Source organism: Lacerta agilis, chromosome 7 (assembly GCF_009819535.1).
Source record: "Lacerta agilis isolate rLacAgi1 chromosome 7, rLacAgi1.pri, whole genome shotgun sequence".
NCBI lineage: Eukaryota > Metazoa > Chordata > Lepidosauria > Squamata > Lacertidae > Lacerta > Lacerta agilis.
The window spans coordinates 67169653-67189003 of record NC_046318.1 but is presented as its reverse complement, the minus strand read 5'-3'; the positions used below and the strand labels follow the sequence as shown (position 1 = coordinate 67189003).

General features: G+C 41.2%; 1 protein-coding gene across 2 annotated transcripts in view; it reads left to right on the top strand.

Annotated features, from left to right (window-relative positions):
- Nucleotides 1-19351, top strand: part of ANGPT1 (angiopoietin 1) — a 140923-nt gene that overhangs the window by 63979 nt on the left and 57593 nt on the right. For both annotated transcript variants that reach the window (XM_033155746.1, XM_033155745.1), the window contains 2 exons: nt 10903-11058; nt 15174-15295. In XM_033155746.1, the coding sequence (XP_033011637.1) occupies nt 10903-11058; nt 15174-15295 (278 nt within the window). The remainder of the gene's footprint in view (nt 1-10902; nt 11059-15173; nt 15296-19351) is intronic.

Sequence of the window (19351 nt, the reverse complement as noted above, 5' to 3'; positions counted from 1 at the left end):
CTACACATTAGCGCTATAAAAACTGAAGACCATAAATATACCAAACTTTATAGGACACCAATGAATATGGTTGTCTAACCATATTAAGCGAAGCTGTAATCAAAAGTAGATATTACGTGTAAATCCAGGAACAGAAGTGCCATGCATGGGAGAAATAATCCTCTGTCTAATTTTTAATTGCCGGTGACTTGAAGTAGCTAATCAAGTTTTCTGGTATGTATACCATCCTCTGTTTATTTCAACGAACAGAGATGAACCATATAGATTAGATTTTTGGCTTCCTTCATTATAGTGAATGGCAAAGTTAATTGAACATTCTTAAAAATTTTATTTTTAATTTTGAATATAGGAACAAACCTACAATAAATTACAGTTTCATCCTTTCCCCCTCCCTACCTGCATAACAACCCCAACTAAGTCCACTTGGCATTAGTGTATTGTAGATGTGTCATTCTTTGGATATGAATTCCTCTTGATTTAATCTTGATTTATTTAAATCAAGAGTGAGAGTCTCTCTCACGCTTATTATGAGTTACACCTATTGGGTGGAAGTGCAGTAGTGAAATACAGTATAAATTATTGTACTTAATTTTAAGAGTATTTCACTGCAGATGTTTGTTTGCCCCTGAAGATAATAGAGAGTCATACCTCCATGAAACATTATGATCATTGGATATGGAAATTCTAAACTTTATTATCTGGGATTTCAGGATCACTGAACAGCAACAGTGGATTTAGTCTGGGTTTCACTGCTTTCATTGCTTTCAAGTGCACCCTTGAAATTTCATCTTTTTGTTGTCCATGTCTTGGAGATGTGCAAAAGGCCCCAGGAGTCTGATTTTCCACACTTCTTTGTCTAAGTTATAATTAACAACCAGGACATGGATGAATAGCAAAGAAACACATTAGACGGCTATGCAATTTGCTCAGCTGTTTAACAAACGTTTCTCTTTCAACAAACCTGAAGGGATAGGGAAGTTTAAAAGATCTTGCAGAGCTGCTGCCTGTTCCCAATTTGGGAGAAAGGTGGTATGTAAATAGATTAAATTGTTATTGTTATTGTTATTGTTATTATCCAAAGGGACTCTCCTGATTTAGCAAACGCAACGTTCTGAACATTTCTGACTCAACCTGCACTTTGGAACTCCCTGCCTATTGAGATCAAGCAGACACCTTCACTGTACTATTTTCGGTGCCTGCTAAAAACATTCCTGTTTAGACAAGTCTGCCAAGATGCTTAGGGACACAGGTGACGCTGTGGGTTAAACCACAGAGCCTAGGGTTTCCCAATCAGAAGGTCGACAGTTCGAATCCCTGTGATGGGGTGAGTTCCCGTTGCTTGGTCCCAGCTCCTGCCAACTTCGCAGTTCGAAAGCACAACAAAGTGCAAGTAGATAAATAGGTACCGCTCTGGTAGGAAGGTAAACGGTGTTTCTGTGCGCTGCTCTGGTTCGTCAGAAGCGGCATAGTCATGCTGGCCACATGACCTGGATGGAAGCTGTACGCCAGCTCCCTTGGCCAGCAAAATGAGATGAGCGCTGCAACCGCAGAGTCATCCGTGACTGGACCTAATGGTCAGGAGTCCCTTTACCAAGATCCTTAGAAAGTTGAGGTGTTTTAAATCAGTTTTAGTATTCTAATTTTTGTATTTTTGTGATTTTTTTGGTTACTTTTATTGTTTTATCTTTTTTTGCTAAACACTTTGAAAGGTTTTTTTTAAAAAAAACAATCAATTGGTATATACATTTTATGAAATAATAAATAAATACTATAAATAAATAAGATAAAACAGCTTGTCAATTTCTAATTTAGTGCAAGAAGGAAAATAAGTGCATTTTGACAGGCAACGGTGGTTTTTCACGGGAAAACCCAATATTTTCCTACTCAAATTGTGCATATATTTTGATTTTTCGGTAGGCATTGTTTGCCCTAAGGTGATCCTTATCAAGCACAAGTGCATTTGAACCCCTGCAAGCCAGTTGGATTAGAAGCAGTGCATTGAAACATCACATACTCCAAATGCAGCTGTGTTTACTTCAGTGATTGCACTTTCAAATAAACACCAACTGTTTATTTGTATGTGTGATCCGGTATACATCTCAGATAAATGCTCTCAATATGTTTATTGAAATATCATGTTGAGAGACAGAGACCGAACATGTGTGGTCGGCCACAGTTCTGTATAGGCTTTCTCCACCCCCTTGATAAATCATCTGCTAACTCTGAATTATCCCTAGTGAATGGATGTGATTTTCTTGTTTTTTAACAGATTATGCCAGCAGTTCAGCCTTGACAGATATAAGTGGCTTCAGCATGGAGCAATATGTTGAGAAACAGAGGGGCAAATCTCTTCTTTGTGGTCTTGTTCACACTTTATAGTAAGCCCAAACTATAGTAAGACCAAGGACTGCAATTGAATGTGTAGATTGTTAGAGAGGAATTCATAGCCACTGTCTCTTCCCTGGTCCTTCTTACTGCCATACCCCACTGATCTAAGCCAAGGCAGTGGCGTAGCAAGGGAAGGGCAATGGGAGCGGGGCGCCCCAGGTTCCAGCCCCTCCCGCCATTCCCCAAGCCAAGCCCCGCCGCCCGGCACCCCATCCGTGCTGCTTTACGGACGGACGGGGCAGCCCCACGAGCCACTGCTCGCTCGGTGGCTCCCTCGGTCGCTGGGGGAGCAACAGCGCCGGCCCGGATGGACTGTGCATGCACGGAATTTCCACGCATGCGCAGTCCGTCCTGACATGCGTCTTGACGTCACGACGCACGCGTCAGGACACCCCGCTCCCAGGGGGGGTGCCTCCGTGTGGCGTATGCTGCCCCGGCCGGCCAAGAGGCTTCCTCCGCCCCTGAGCCAAGGTTTGGCTTAACCCTGCAGTTAAGCTCTCTCATCACTAATTGCCAGCTGTAGCCAAAAACAAGCCTTGGGTGATATACAGCAGTAAAAGAATAAAATAATATAAGAAGTAAAAACTAATTTCCAAAAAAGTTCTCAAAAAAGAAGCCAGATACTTCCCCACTAGTCAACTCATCCTTTTTAGTGTTTAGCACCCTCCGAAAGTGTGCCGTGCCAAAGCCTGTCTAACTTCAATACATGAATTGCCTTTATGGAAATGCTATGTATTCTGCAACCATACATTTTTTTTGTTTATTTAAAAAATTGCTATACTGCTTAACCACTATCGTCCCTAAGCAGTGTACAAGAAATGCATTGAGAACAGGTAAAAATTGGTCAACATTATAAAAAACAGGCTTCAATTGAAATGCCTACTGGTGTGTGTGTGTGGGGGGGGAGCAATCTTCAGAAGTGGAGGCATCCCATCTGACGCCAGCTGGAAGGGAGTTCCACCAAACTGGGTCCACAGTACTGAATGAATGGCTCTTGGTGGATACAAACCATGCACCTGAGCTTTGGAAACCTCTAACAGTGACTTCCCCAAAGACTGCAGTCATTGGGCAGGGATATAAGGGATTAGGTGGTCCTTGAGATTGGGCTTCTTGGTGATGGCCCCATATATGTGGGACTCTCCCTTGAGGGATATATCTTTGACCTTGTCCTTAGCAGCCTTTGAACAGCTCCGGGAAATGATTTAGTTCCCCTCTGCCTTTTAGTTAAAAGTGCAGTGTTCGATATTTTATTCTTTATACCGATGCGGTCTCAGTTTTAAATAGCTTTGAGTTGTATTATTGCATTTGTTTGTGCTGGACTATGGAGTCCTTCCACACTGCCGCTTACAGTCTTAATTGATTTGATTTTATCTGTGTTTCGTGTTTTAGCATGGAAGGCTTCGGTCCTGAACCACAGCAAATAAATGCTGGTAATAAATAATCAGCCTACCTGGTACACCAGTTTGTGAATTACACTTCACACAGGCTCATAGTTTCTTTCTCAATGTTGTTCATGATTTCTTTGAGTTTTTAGTATGGATGCATGTACCAGCTGCTATGTGTGCTGTTGAGCTATGGAGCAATCTATCGCCTTTCACCAACCTCCAAAACTCACTGTATAGTTAAAAGGTTTTTAACGGGTTTCAGCTTGAAAACCATTTCTTGTCATGGCTAAGCTTCACCCTCTTACTGAGGCCAATTAATAGAATTCTGAAGCCTGTTTGTGAGCTCAGAATCATCCTGGCTCCCATTGTACTTCTTCCAGTAAAATGTAAAAGTGTAAACTACACTGAGTAATAGTCAATCAAAGTAAGAGAGAATAGCTCTTACGTTATTTATAGGCATATGCCGGAAGCCACTAATGTTAACATGCACTCATGTTCAGCATTTCTGTTTGCATTTTAATCATTAGCGTTTGGGTGGCTTCTATAAAGATCATTTGGTAAACACCGAAAGCAAAAAAAATAAAAAAATAAAAAATCAGTTACTCCTAATACACGATCTCCTGGAATGTTTAATAAACAATAATATTTAACTCTGTGGCAGTTTTATTTCGGAGAACGTTGGAGCTTTATTACATAGCTGCTGAGTATTACCACATTGTTGAAAACACAGATTCAATGTAATGAGTGTTTACAGAAAGCAGATGCCGCTGAATTTAACAGCATGAGCACCCATACCATTATGCAGGCAGGCTGCAAGCTAACATAAAGCACAGAAAGAGCTGGCTTAGACAGAGGCTCCAAAGTATAAAAAAAAGTAAGGAAAGCCATAAAGTGAATAAAGAAATGCATAAGAAAGCCTTTCCTGTAGAATCAACAGCCAACTATGGTTTAGTATTATATACAAATGAGGCCATACAATCTATGTTGTCAATCTTATGTCACAGTAAACCGTAGTCAATGGTTTGCTGTGAATGTGCTTCTTCGGTCTGTTTTGCTCCTCCCAACTAGCTCACAGAGGAAACAGAGCACAAGTCCTGTCTTGGAATTGCATCCAAACCAGAGACTGTACAGTAGTTTGTTTCACTCCCAAAGGAGGTTTTGCTGTACAAACCATGATACCCGGGACTTAAACCTAGTGAGCTACCATCAGCAATTTTTTCTAGGGTTGCCATATTTCAAAAAGTAAAATTCCTGACACCCACCAAAACAAACTCACCAAAATTGTTGACCTCCACCCCCAAAATAGTGATTTTAAGCTTTTGGAGCTGTTTCTGCTGCTTTTTCCACCACATTGCCATACATCTGGGTTTTCCCTGACATGTTGCCGATTCTGCGAAATTCCCCCCGATACCATTTTTACACCCGGAAACCACAACATGTCAGAAATTTTCCTGATGTATGGCAAGCCTATGTTTTCTCTTGGTTTTTCTCTAGGTTCTTTAGTGCAGAGGGGAACAGGTTGTTACACTAGAAATGGGTGAGCTGTGCCACACTTACCTTGGATTGACTGGGAAATGCTAAGAAGACCTTTCACATACAACAATGCAAAAGATCTAGGATATTTATTGAAGTCAATATGAGGTGGTTTTTTTAAATACACCCACCCACACACCCACACACCACTCCCTGTCTTTGGATGTCTTTCTGTTTTTAATGTTTTGTTGGGAGCTGTCCAGAGTGGCCAGGACAACCCAGTCAGATAGGCAACATATAAATAATAAAAGTTATTATTATTATTATTATTATTATTACTACTACTACTACTACTACTACTACACGAGGAAGCATCTTGTTCTCACAGTGACTAAGCAGATGTATATGGGAAGCTCAGAAGCCAGACCTGAATGCAACAGCACACTCCCTGTTTGTGATTCCCATTTTATTAATCCTAGCATTTGTAAGAAGGGGCCCTTGGAATGCCAGGTAGCATGTTTGCACTGGTGAACTCAGTATTATTGCAAGCAAAGCCTGTGATATTTCTGAGCTTCTATTCTAATGCTTCCATTGGTTTTCTCCCTTCTTCTGAGCTGAAAAATCATCTCCCAATCACCTATATTTGTTCTGGAGGGACAGCCCCATTTTCTTCCTCATATGCAAACATCTGTCTCCCACACACACCCCACACACACCCCACAAAAAACAACCCCACTACTTGGAGTTCTACATAGACAATCAAATTTGTTACAAATCTTTCTTGACCCCAGCCAGTGCAATTAATCAGCCTTTACCAGTCTGGCATCTGCAGAAGTACATAGATAAAAGATGAAAGGGTGCTTTGGTATTAATCCCATGCTGTACATTTCCCTTCTTATTTTTCCCCTCAGTCCCTAAATCAAGGCACACATCTGGCCCGTATTGGGTGCTGCTTACTGTTCAGAATGAAACATGCTCACTTCCCCTGTAGCATTTCAAGTTTAATAGAAAAGGAACGGCAGTAGAACTTGAGGAGGTTACCCGACTAAAATGGGCAAGGCAACTTCAGAGGGCTGGTTCAGATGTAAAACTAAAACTTTGCTTTGTAGGGAAATGAGCCTTTAAAAAATGCCTTGGGATTCTCATAACAATGTGGTGTAAGTATAAAAGTGATTTAAATCTCACATATGAAAAGTTTCCAGGTTGTATAAAAGCATACATCTCTAAGCCTCCTTCTGGGTGTGAGCAGCACATGGGGCAACATTGCCCGACAGTGCAGAGCCCAGAAAAGGAATGGGGGAGGCAGAATTGCGTCTGCCCTCACAAGATGTCATGGGGTGGTATTCATCCCATGGGAACTCAGGTGAGAAAGGAAGGGCGGAAGCCATTAAAAGGGTCTCTGGTTCTTTCCTCTCAACCCCAACTGGCCTCTTTGGGGCTTGTTTTTTTGTTTGTTTGTTTGTTTGTTTCCCTAAGTGAAATGCTTCAGTCGAAACAAAATAGAAAATTCTTTCCAGTAGCACCTTAGAGACCAACTGAGTTTGTTCTTGGTATGAGCTTTCGTGTGCATGCACACTTCTTCAGATACACTGAAACAGAAGTCACCAGATCCTTAAATATAGTGAGGGAGTGGGGAGGGGTATTACTCAGAAGGGTGGTGGGAATAGGTGATCAGCTGATAGGTGTGGAAAACCTGTTAACAATGGCTGCAATTAGTCTTGCAGGGAAAGGCAAGGGGTGAGATGGCTAAAGATAGCTTTGTTCGAAAGCTCATACCAAGAACAAACTCAGTTGGTCTCTATGGTGCTACTGGAAAGAATTTTCTATTTTGTTTCGACTATGGCAGACCAACACGGCTACCCACCTGTAACTGAAATGCTTCATTATGTTAAGCATTGGAGAGAACTTTTGTTACAAGTGTGGGTGGAAATGGAATTGGATAGGATGGGCATAGTAGTAGTAGTAGTAGTAGTAACAAGAACAACAACAACAACAACAACAACAACAACAACAACAACAACAATTTATTTATACCCCACCCATCTGGCTGGGTTTCCCCTGCCACTCTGGGCGGCTCCCAACAAAATATGAGAAATACAATAAAGCAGCCAACATTAAAAACCTCCCTAACCAGGGCTGCCTTCAGATGTCTTCTAAAAGTCAGATAGTTGTTTATTTCCTTGACATCTGAAAGGAGGGCATTCCACAGGACGGGTGCCACTACTGAGAAGGCCCTCTGCCTGGTTCCTAGTAAATGGGTCTGAGGGGAGGATTCACTAAGACATACCCAGCATGAGTTAGGATTTCTACCTGACAGGAATATCTCCCCTGGTTGCCTAGTGAGACCCTGGATGCTAGGCTTTCATCAAACCAGAGTACAATGCTGGAGAACTCCCACGGAGGGTCTTTCTAAGCTCATCGCACTGCCATTTCATCAGCAGAGGCTGAGTGGAATGAGGAACTCATCCTTGTCCTACTGCTATGCCAACCCAGCTTACTGACCATAGTCAGTGAAAATCTCATCTGGTTTTCACTGAACTCCAGTGTCTTGTCTCAATTTTTTCACTGCTCTCACGGGCCACAGAATGTGCCTGCTTAGGCAATACCAAACCGGCATTGTCTCCGCATTGTGTTTCATCAAAGAATCTCAGCTGTTATTGAATTCTTCTTCTCACTCTCCCTCCTCTCAAAAATGACTCCATCTTCAATGTATTTAAGTGACCATTATTCAAGACAGTAACACAGGGAGCACAGGGTCACATTCCTGGAATTGGTTTTAAAAGGCTGTGAACTCCAAAGAAATATTATCAAAATAGCAATAGCAAAAACACCTCCTACATCTGCAAACACTCCAGAGATCCTGGCATCCGGTCAACAATGCCTATCTGTTCTTCACTGGAGAAGACATTCAGGTCTCCTGCCACTTTATGCCTAAATTCATCCTCTGCATCCCTAGCTGAAACACTGAAAATCTGACATGGGAACAAATATCCTGCACATGTTCAGGAAGAGACAAAGAAAGAACAGCTTAGCCAAGACTCAAAGACTCTGGACCCACTTGCAATGCTTTCCTCTGAATTACATTGACTTAGAAAGTTGCTAACTTGCCATTCATTGATAGTCAGTAAACCCAAGCTAGACTTTCATATCTTACCCAGTGAATATCATCTGCAAAGTCCAATGCATGTTGAGTCCCTTTCTGTAACCGTTGTGAAGGGAGACTCCAGAAGAGGCAATCTGAATTGCTCTGTCTGCAAACAAGATGGTGGTGTCCCCATTTGCCTCCCTTTCTCAGGGCTCTCTCACAGGGCAGTGAGATAATATCACCAGGGGAGTGAGAGGTCCATCAAACTGATTCACAGACATGTGTATGAAGCTGTCTTTGCCTCCCTCTTTCCCCCTACATTCGTAGATCTCTAGGAGATGGGAGTTTTACATTTACCCACCATTGAGTTCCATTGACTCAGAAAACCATATAATCTTATGAGTATGATGGACACTAGTTTTTTATCCAGAAGTCTCAGCTATAACTATGACTATGAATATACTATTTAATGTAGCCTATAAAAATAAACTAAGCATATTTCAGAAATGGAGCTGAATAGTTATACCATGAAGCTGAATGTTGTTGTTGCTGTTTTTTCTGTTATTTAATAAATTTATAGTCCACTTTTCAAATAAATTAAAAAAAACTCTTCACAAAGCAGTATGTAAGTACAGTTAGCTAATGATCAAATTATATAAATGTATATGAAAAATTAATTAACCACATGACTTAGTAATATGTACATTTGACTTTGTAAGCTGTGCACTCCTCATTTACTGTCCCAATAATAAAATATAGACCCCCCCCCTTCATGGCCATCTGTAAAAAAACAAGATGAATATATTTATTATAGCACAACCTTTTGTGGACTATAGTTCACTTCAGTTGATGCAGGTACTGGATTATAGTCCACAAGAGAAGCTTATTCATCATAAATTTGTCAGTCTTTAAGGTGCCACAAGACTTTCTTTACAAGACTTTCTTGTTTTTGTTTCAAGAGACTAACAAGGATATTTCTCTGGAAATTATTACAATGGAGTTCTGTGTTACAATTATTCTGTGAGAGGTTATCACACTCTAAAAATGTCATCAACCCAGTACTATTTTGGAGGAAATTAATTCATCCCCCACGCCTCTGAATGTCACAAGCCAACTGCTTGTGGTTTTGCTCTATTTCTTGATTATGAGCTTCTCAGAACTGCAATTTTGCTACTAGATGTGTAAACCTAGCCTTCCCATTGTAATATATTATAATGTGTTTTCCATCCACAACTTTGGACACTATTGGTACTCCCCAAGGCAACATTAGAGGCCAAAGGGAAGGTAAGAGTTCATTTGGCCCCGACTGACTTTATTATATGGCTCATCACATAGTTTGTTGAATCAGCTGTTGTGTAAAAGTGTGTTGGGTGATTGATTTTTACAAGGGAAACTGCAATGAACTTTTGTTTCCGGAATGGTAGGATTGATTCCTAAACATACTGCATATGAAATGGCTACATCTCACTGCAGAAGAAGAACAACTCACCTTGTCTTCTGAGAAAATGGTATGCCTGAGGCTGCTGGTTCTGAATCAAGGGAAGCTAAATGTCGGGAAATTCAGGACAGTGTAGTTCTCCACACTAGATTCCAGTGAATGTAATGATGGCTGCCACTTGGATGGCTATAAAATAATATTAGACATATTCGTGGTGGATAAGGCCATCAATCGCTGCTGGCCCTGATGGCTGTTCTACCTCCACTGCTGGAGGAAATATGTTTCTGAATACCTATTGAAGTGAATCACAAGCAGGGACAGTGCTATTGTGGTTCTGGTCCTACCTGTGGCCTTCCCATAGACATCTGGTATGATACCAGAAAGTTGGACTAGAATGTGGGCCTTTGGCCTGATGGCAGGACTCATCTTCTGTCAGGCTTCAGGGAATCAGATCCCTCCCCCGGTGGCAGCAAAGAAGCAGATAAAAAAATAAGAGTTCTTACCAATTAGTTTATTCAATAATCACAGCGAGAAACAAAGGAATGCAGTCTATCTCTAGAAATGGCGTTGCTCCAAGTAAAGCCAACCAGCCCTTCGTCTCTCTTATCCTATGTCATCCCTGCGCCAACTGAGCTGAGCTTTCTGTCTCTGAGCTTTCTGTTCAGCTACTCTCACTGCACTTTGGCTCAGGAATGCTCTCCAAAGGCACTGAGTCTGGTGCTTCTTTTTGCTGATGTTCCTCTTCCAATATTTCCCAGCTTTCCCCCTCTGCAATCTCTAAACTAGGTCCTTCTGCAAACCACTGTTCTACATCTATACTGTCTTATTTTTGGGAAGGTTCAGGAGAAGGGGGGCACCATTCCTTCTCAGTCCTGCCCCTGACATCTTCTTATGTTCTCTTGCTGATTTTACTTTTGTTTGCTGTGCTGGTAGTATTTGTGGTATTGTTTCCAAGCTTTGTTATTTTTGCTTTGCTTATTTATTTTTTTACATTGTTTTGAAGTTCGCTTTGGAAAGGAAAAAGTACTTATAAATTTATTACACACACACACACACACACACACACACTTAAATTGCTGGTGCATTTTAACATAAATATGCCATTTAAACTCATTACCTGTTCTGTTCCATAGCTTGAGAACTACATTGTGGAAAACATGAAATCAGAGATGGCGCAGTTACAGCAGAATGCTGTGCAGAACCATACAGCCACCATGCTGGAAATAGGAACCAGCCTCCTCAGCCAGACAGCAGAGCAGACAAGAAAGCTCACAGATGTCGAAACACAGGTATGTTTCCATGGTTGCATTCACCAGGCCATTAACTATGACAAAACATTTTCCCCTTTTCTGTGTCATTTCCTCATACTGTGCTTCTCGGCATTTATTTATTTATATATTTGCTTCAGGAAACACACTTATTGATTGGTGGTAACAGCAGCAAAGGCTGGTTTCAGTTAAAGTGTTCTGGTTTGGGCCAAATGGGAGTTGCTTGGTATAGTTTGCTCTGCATGTGTTATCTCAGGCTGGACTAGCCAAGAAAGTGAGCTGCTGCTGACTTCAAATAAAAACAGCTTGGCTACTAGCTGTGAGCAACTGAAGCATCGAATGTGTCAAAAAGTTCTAAATTGTGCCTTTTATATATGTGATCACTTGCCGCTTTATGCTAGCTTGGGTTGCTTTGATTTTCTCTTAATTGTTCACAGCCATGAAAAATACACCGTGCCCATGGTGTGTTGCTATTGAAGACAATTATAGAATCCCAGGGTTGTAGAAATGTAGAGTTCGGAAAGACCCTGAGGGTCATCTAATCCAACTGCTTGCAATGCAAGAATCTTAACTAAAGCAACAATGACAGATGGCCATCCAACCTCTGCTTAAAAACCACCAAGGAAGGAGAATCCACCACCTTCCAAGGGGGTCCGCTTCATGGTCAAACTGCTCTTGCTGTCAGAAAGTCCTTTCTGATGATTAGTTGGAATCTCCTCTCCCTTAACTTGAATCTACTGGTGCAGGTCCTACCCAATAGAACAGGGGCAAACGCTCTTACTCCATCACTGCATCATAGCTGAGGGGAGGAAGGATCCAATGTAGGACAGAACCTGTGGAAGGCACTTTGCTGTAGGTCTCCTTGAACCTGGATCCAGCCCTAGGACCTGGGAACAGCCAAAACACAAGTTTACAAAACAAAAAACAAATCCAAACATTCTGGACAACAACCACAAGAGAAATATGTAAAATAACCAAGCAAGTGTTAGAAACCACCCCAGAACTGGTCTTACTAAACATATTCCAAGACAATAATGCCCACTTACAACACAAAGAACTCATAATCCATCTACTCTCAGCATCCAGAAACATCATAACCAGACACTGGAAAGGCCTGTCAGGAGTTAACATGGACCAATGGTACCAAGTAGTATGGGAAACAGCCCTACTAGAAAAACTAACCAGTAAGCAGAAACTGACATGGGGACAAACAGAAGAAGACACCTTCACCCCGGTATGGTTCCCCTTCATCACACACACAGCCCAACAAGACAATGACAAAAATCTACCGACAGCATACAAATCAATATGGCTAACCTGACCCAAAACACCCACCAACCCCACTCACACAGGAAACCAAAGATCACCACGGCCAACCACAAATGAACAATCACACCCCACACCAACACCAACTTCTCTCACCGCCAAAGGAGCACAAGCAAACAACAGAGAACCTACACAAACAACGCTGACACCAAACCCTACTCATATCAAGTAAAAAAGAAACATCGTCACCCCACCTCACCTATCTCCCCATCCCAGCCACCTCTCTCCCCCATTTCTTCCTAATGTCTCAACAACAATAGCGGTGGACTCGTAATCTGGTGAACCGGGTTCGCTTCCCCGCTCCTCACACTTCTCTGAAGTCTTTTAGCCTCACTCACCTCACAGAGTGTTTGTTGTGGGGGAAGAAGGGAAAGGAGATTGTTATCCGCTTTGAGACTCCTTAAGGGGAGTGAAAGGTGGGATATCAAGTCCAAACTCTCCTCCTCCTCCTCCTCCTCCTCCTCCTCCTCCTCCTCCTCCTCCTCCCCCTTCCAGGGCTAAAGAAAAGACCAGACCCTTTCTGCCTGTTCTAGCTGTAATTAAGTAGGGACCCTGTTTCTACATAGCTTTAAATGAGGATTAGACAAATTCATGGAGGAGAAGGCTATCACTGACTGTTAGGCAAGATGGCTATGCACTGCCTCTACCACTGGAGGCAGTACTGCTCCTGAATACCATTTGCTGGAATCCACAGGAGGGGAGAGGGCTCTTGTGTCTGAATCCTGTTTCCAACACGCATTTGGTTGACCACTGTGATAACAGGATGCCGGACAAGATGGGCCATTTTGGCCTGATCCAGCAGGCTCTTCTCATAGTCTTATGTTCCCAACAGTCTATACCAAAGGCTAAGAGGTCTAGAGAACATCTGTTTGCTAATTGCAGTCCTGTTGGGAACCCATCACAGACAGGGCCTGGGTTTGAAGGAAGGAGACAGATAAGTCCACAAGATCAGCATCCCAGCTTCTGATACATGTCCGTTGGCCCTAACTCATTGAGAGCCCTTTGATATTATCTATCTGTTCACAATTCATAATTCCCCGCCACTCTTTCCCCTTTCCCTTACAGTTTCAAGCATATGGTATCTAGCAGATGCTGCGCATCCAGACTGTCTGCTTAAAACAAATGTATGCATGTGTGTAATCACTACACTGGCCAGTTAGTTATACCAGCAGAGTGTTTGAGATGGATCATATTTTTTGTATTCTCCGAGCCTCGACCCGTGTTTACAGTATCCTTTCCCGAAATGATTACTTAAAACGCATATCAACATATAGAGTAACAAGATCAATTACACAAGAAAGGACAATTAATTTAGTCTAGCTAGAGATAATATACACATGGTGATGACAATATAGTCTTACTCAAGCTCTCAGCTTCTTAGTTTTCCATCGAAGGGCTAATAAAAGTTTCATATAAGACGGTCTTAGCTTGTAGGTAATGGAATATGAGCATGAGAAATTGCTGGAACCAAAATCTTATATTTTTAGTCTTAAGTCATAACAGAGAATAGAGGCTACACTATATATTTGAACTGCATTAGGAGACAATAAGCATGTCCAGGTCAACTCACCCATCATCCTTGATAAACAAAGGCCGGCTTTTATATTACTGGAGCAGTGTAGATGCTGATCCCCATTGGCTTAGTCCTGTAGTCACAGTATTAAACATAAGAATTGACTTTTGGTACACATACAATATAGGGGGGATGCCCACTATCAGAAGGCAACGCTAGAGTTTATGCTTTACCATTTCTGCCAAGGATTGTGACCTTTTTATGTTGAGTCACTCATAACACCAACTATTTTTCTGGCAATGCTATCCAAATATGTAGAGAAGATATATGTTGTGATACAACGAGATAAATGTGTATTATTCAATAATTTTCTGCACAATCGCCCATCAGAACCGCCACAGCCTTCTCTTTCTAATTTTATACCGACTCCCCTGAAACCTGATTTGATCATGCATGAATAAGTAGATTCACAATGTGATCCACAAGACAGAATTCTTGGATCTGAAGTGACTCATAGCTGGAGCACACATGATTTTGGGTTGTGGTAGAAAATAGTCTGTCTCACTGTAATGACAGGCTTGTTATATCCTATGGCACCTCTACATTTGGCCAATGGTGCCTTCTTTAAATAACACACATGCACCATGCTTGTCATGCAGAGACATAATGATTGGGGGTGGTCCTATAAATTCTCCATAACCTGATTGGCATCGACAGCCTTACATTTTATGTGTATCTAGGAAGATTCCCCCATCCCCATATATAGGAAGGAATGGGTCCCCGCCAAACATGTTTGGTTTAAAGGTGGTCTGAGGTCTGAGGACACTGAAGGCTACTGTTCTAGGTGTTGTTGGACACAGGAATAACCTAGTGAGGCTTAGAGTGACTGAAATTGAAGAAGCTCAAGGGAGGAATGTAGACTTACTTCCAAGGAGGTATGCAATATCTGAAACTATGCTATAAATAAACCTAGACCAAACACAGCAAAAGAAATACATTGGGACAATGATGTTTTGGAACTTCTGTTTACAGAACAGAAGCTGGGGAGCAAGTTGGCTTGCGTTTAAATTTAAATCATCCTGGCAAGCTTCTTTGGTAAATGCACTCCATAAAAGAACAATGGAAAACCTGTAGAGACCAAAATAAAATGTCCTGTTGGTGTGTCTCTGTTTTGCAATATTTCTCTTTTGGATCATCATGATACGTCTGGGACCAAGCAAAGCAGAGCAGCATTATTGACTGCTAAAGTCAAAAGTATTGGAAGGCCTGTCTATTGTTTCTCGCTTGCCTCCTTCAGGTACTAAATCAAACATCCCGACTAGAAATTCAGCTGCTGGAGAATTCATTATCTACTTACAAGCTTGAGAAACAACTGCTCCAGCAGACACATGAAATCTTGAAAATCCATGATAAAAATAGGTGAGTGCAGAGTTCTTTAATACCGTTGAAAAGCATGCATGGAAGAACATTTGCAGTACCAAGAGGCCTTCTTCCGGAAATGCTCTAATTGGTTGGTTGGTTGGTTGGATTTCTACTCCACTGTTTCTCACAAAGGAGCCCAGGCTGGCAAGCAACAAAACAATACAATTATATATGAGACTATCAGGTAAAATGGCCAGTACGCTGTACTGTTATGTTTACAGTGACTCTAAACTTTTGAATGATACCAGTGGATGAGAGGCAGCAAGGTGTGATATTGGCATCTCAAAAGAACCTGGGAACCAGAAAGACTCATGAAGGGGCTCTGCTGCCCTTCAACACCATGGCAATCACTGGGGGAAAGTTAAATACTGAGCAGTACAGTTGGTGAAAGGAGTGTGAACTCTTCCTTCATACATTTAATACAATCACTGGCCCTGAATGAGTGCTAAAGCACTATATTGCTGTAGGTACTGTAAGTAGTAGCTAAAACGATGGCCCTCTGAATATTGTTGGACCCATTAGGGCAGGCTTCCTTAACCCTGGCCCTCCAGATATTTTTGGCCTACAACTCCCATGATCCCTAGCTAGCAGGACCAGTGGTCAGGGATGATGGGAATTGTAGTCTCAAAACATCTGGAGGGTCGAGATTGAGGAAGCCTGCGTTAGGGATGCATGAATGTGCTTCATTCCATTCTGATGTTCATTCATACTGACATACTGGTCAATCTGCTCAACTGAATTTTCTTTTCCCATTGTAATATGCTATCCGCTTCATCATTCACGTAAGTAGAATTTTACTGTATATGTATTTTTGTGGTATGTAATGCCATACATAGACACTATATTTTGATATTCATTTTTTGGCATTATTTTCCTTACATATCAGTTCTTTGCAGTTATTTCATTGTGTTTATTTCAATGTAGTCCTCTCCTTTGTGGAAAGGCAGTGCTGTGCTGCACTGTGCTTACAGTGGAATCCTCTGACATTCCTAGTGCTAATCAATCGCAGCTAGCAATGGCAAATGATGAGAGGATTTGTAGTCCAGCAATGCTGTTGATTGGCTTGGGGAAACCATGGATCTCAAGATATTGGTCAGTGATCAGGGATGATGGGACTTGCTGTCTAGCAGCATCTAGAGAACCACAGGTTAGCTACACCTGCTGTAGATCAATGGGGAGAAATCGGGGTGGAGGGGACAGGGCAGATTGTGGATGAATATATTTATTCATTTCCAACCTGAATAAAGAAATAAAGTTTTCTTTATTTCTCTTGTTGATCTTGGAATGAGATTGTCACCCCCACTTCCATTCATCACTAGCACTGTTTTTAACTTTTTTTTATAACATCTATAGCTAGGGAAGGGTCTATGCATACTAAATCCTTGGGACACTTTTGGGGGAGAGTTTTTCTCATTCTTTAAACAAAGTGTTACTTAAAAAAAAATACCTAGGAAGTCTCCCAGGTATGAAGAAATTCCTACTTTGTCTGTGGGTGGCCTCATGTGACTGCCCTGTTGATTGGCAAAGGGCCACCAAGCTATAGGGGGAATTCTATATGGCCCAATCAGGAGTATTGCATATGTGGCTAAATACACCGCTAATGGAGCAGGGCTGTTCATGTTATCTTAAGAAACATTGTTCCATGTAAAGGCAGGGGGTAGCTTAAGAAAGGGACAAATAGACAAACGAAATTGGATATTATTATGCTTTCCCAAACCATTCCAATTATTAACTAACATCAAGGCTGTTCTGGACTGCTTTTTGTGCTGTTTGAAATGTACTTCTTGGACAATTGCTGCACAAACACTTACACACAGTGATATTCTCAAAGAACCTAGGAACAGCTTCGTGCTTAGCGAACAGTTTGCATGTATTCAGAGATGCTTTTAACAGGACATTCACAACCTGATCATATCATTTTGCAGGATCTTTCTTTCCATTAATTGCACTTAGGAGATGATAAAACAATCTCATAGAGAGATATTGCATGATTCCTAAATGACTAGTTTATCAAGCAATTATTGTAGTCACCAAGTAGTTGACTTGGTTTTCACTAGGGATGGATGGAGCAGTCTGTTGCCAGTCAACGTCTGTTTCACATGTTTTCATCCCATTTCTACATTGATCTGTGCATTTTGGGGGTGGGGAAAGAATCCATATGAAAAATTGTATCCAAATACTTACTTAAATGCATATTTTATCACAAAATGCAAATTCAGATTTACTTTCAATATAGACACTTCTAAGCATATTTTATCCTAAAATATGTATTTTGGTACATTTTAATAAAATAAAATAACCATATCACACTATCTGGAGAAATCCAAAGTTTAATTACAGGCTCATCAATATAGTTCCTCCCCACAAAAGCCTCCCAAGGATTTAGTATGCATTAGTCTGGCAATTGTTAAATAGACCAGTTCGCTTTAAAAAATTGGAGCAGCGCCATTAAGGACCTTCATATGTCACAAGAAAGCACAACAGCCACTCATGCCATCTTTCCATTCTGTTGCAAAAATGAAACCCCAGAACCATACGGGTGGGGCAACCATTGGGTGAAAATTGCAATTGGCTCTGCTCACGTTGTTCTTCGCATTCAACCACTCTTGTACAACCAAAGTTAAAGCTGTGGGAATGTGGTCTCTGCATCATTGTGGTAATGCATAAAAGGCCACTTGGTTGTATAGGAATACTGGCCCTGTAGGAAGGCAGAGCAGGGAGATTCGGTAATCGGCTGAAATCTAGACCCTTTATAGGTTATGTGCTCTATCAACTTTTCCTTCCGTATTATTAAATTAGCTGCAAGACCATTACAAAGCTTCAGTGTCAAAGTGGAAATGTGTGTGGCTTTTTAACCCACTGACCTACTGATTGTATTAGTGACCTGCCAATTATCAGCTTAGGCCTAAGTATTTATTTAGAATGTGGAAAAGGCAGAGATTCCAATAGGAGATAACTGGTGCGCTTAATATTTTGCATTTATTTATGTGCTTTAACAATGTGTCACAGTGTTAAGATATGTCTGGCAGTAAATAAACATGGCCTGCCTTGACCTCTGTGTGTGGCTGCATCGACTTACACACTGCTGTGCCCTTTTAATGTGATGAAATAGCTTGGCCTTGTATATGGAAGGAAGGGATGTGTTGAAAATCAACCTATTTTCATGCTGCAGTTAAAGGGGGGGAGGGGAGCAGCAAATGTTTGTTCAAGAAAGCAGAATGCAGTAAGGTCCATTAATAAAATTAGCAGGAGTGAGCGGACTCGAGAGATCATCTTTTCTTGTTATAGAGATCACAATCTTTTCACTGTCTTGCTCATTTCCATTAAGCAATTGAATTGGAACAACAGGATTGAGATACTAGGCTACTTGGAAACTTCCCTATAGATAATGGAGAAAAGTTGCCTAGCCCATAACCCACAAACTGGTTGAATTGAAAGTTTGGATAATAATTGAGTGAGGATGGTTCCTCAATATGCTTGTGGCATTGTCCCCTTCTAATGTTTTGACCAGATTTTATAATCTGTTTTTATTTCCAGAATGGCACTGATGCCTTAACTGTTCATCATACCTTCAACAAATAGAAATAAAATAAAAACCCAGAGGTTTGCAGTTAACATCTTTTTCCTTTGTGGATCAGTACATATTCACATATTGTTTTGTTGTTTCTGTTTTAACAATCTGTTTGTGATTTTATCTCATGTTTTAATCTTGTGTACCACCCTGAGATCTTTTGATGCAGGGCAGTAAATAAATCTAATAAAAATAAATAAATATGTACTTAGATTAAATCACAGCACAAAAAGGAATCTGTGTGACTGCACAATCACATCACAATTCTTTTAATCAATGCATGTACTTCAATCAGTGCATTTTTCATACGTAACAAAATGCAAGCAAAACTATCACATCTGTTCTTTTCAATGAACTGGCAGCATGCATGCTTTGGAAAGTAGAGTCCAACTGTAACTCAGAGCAAGAAGTGTCTGCATGTGAGATCATCAGCAAGAACGATCCATGCCAGGGGTGAGTGAAAGGTAGCTCAGGATCTGTTT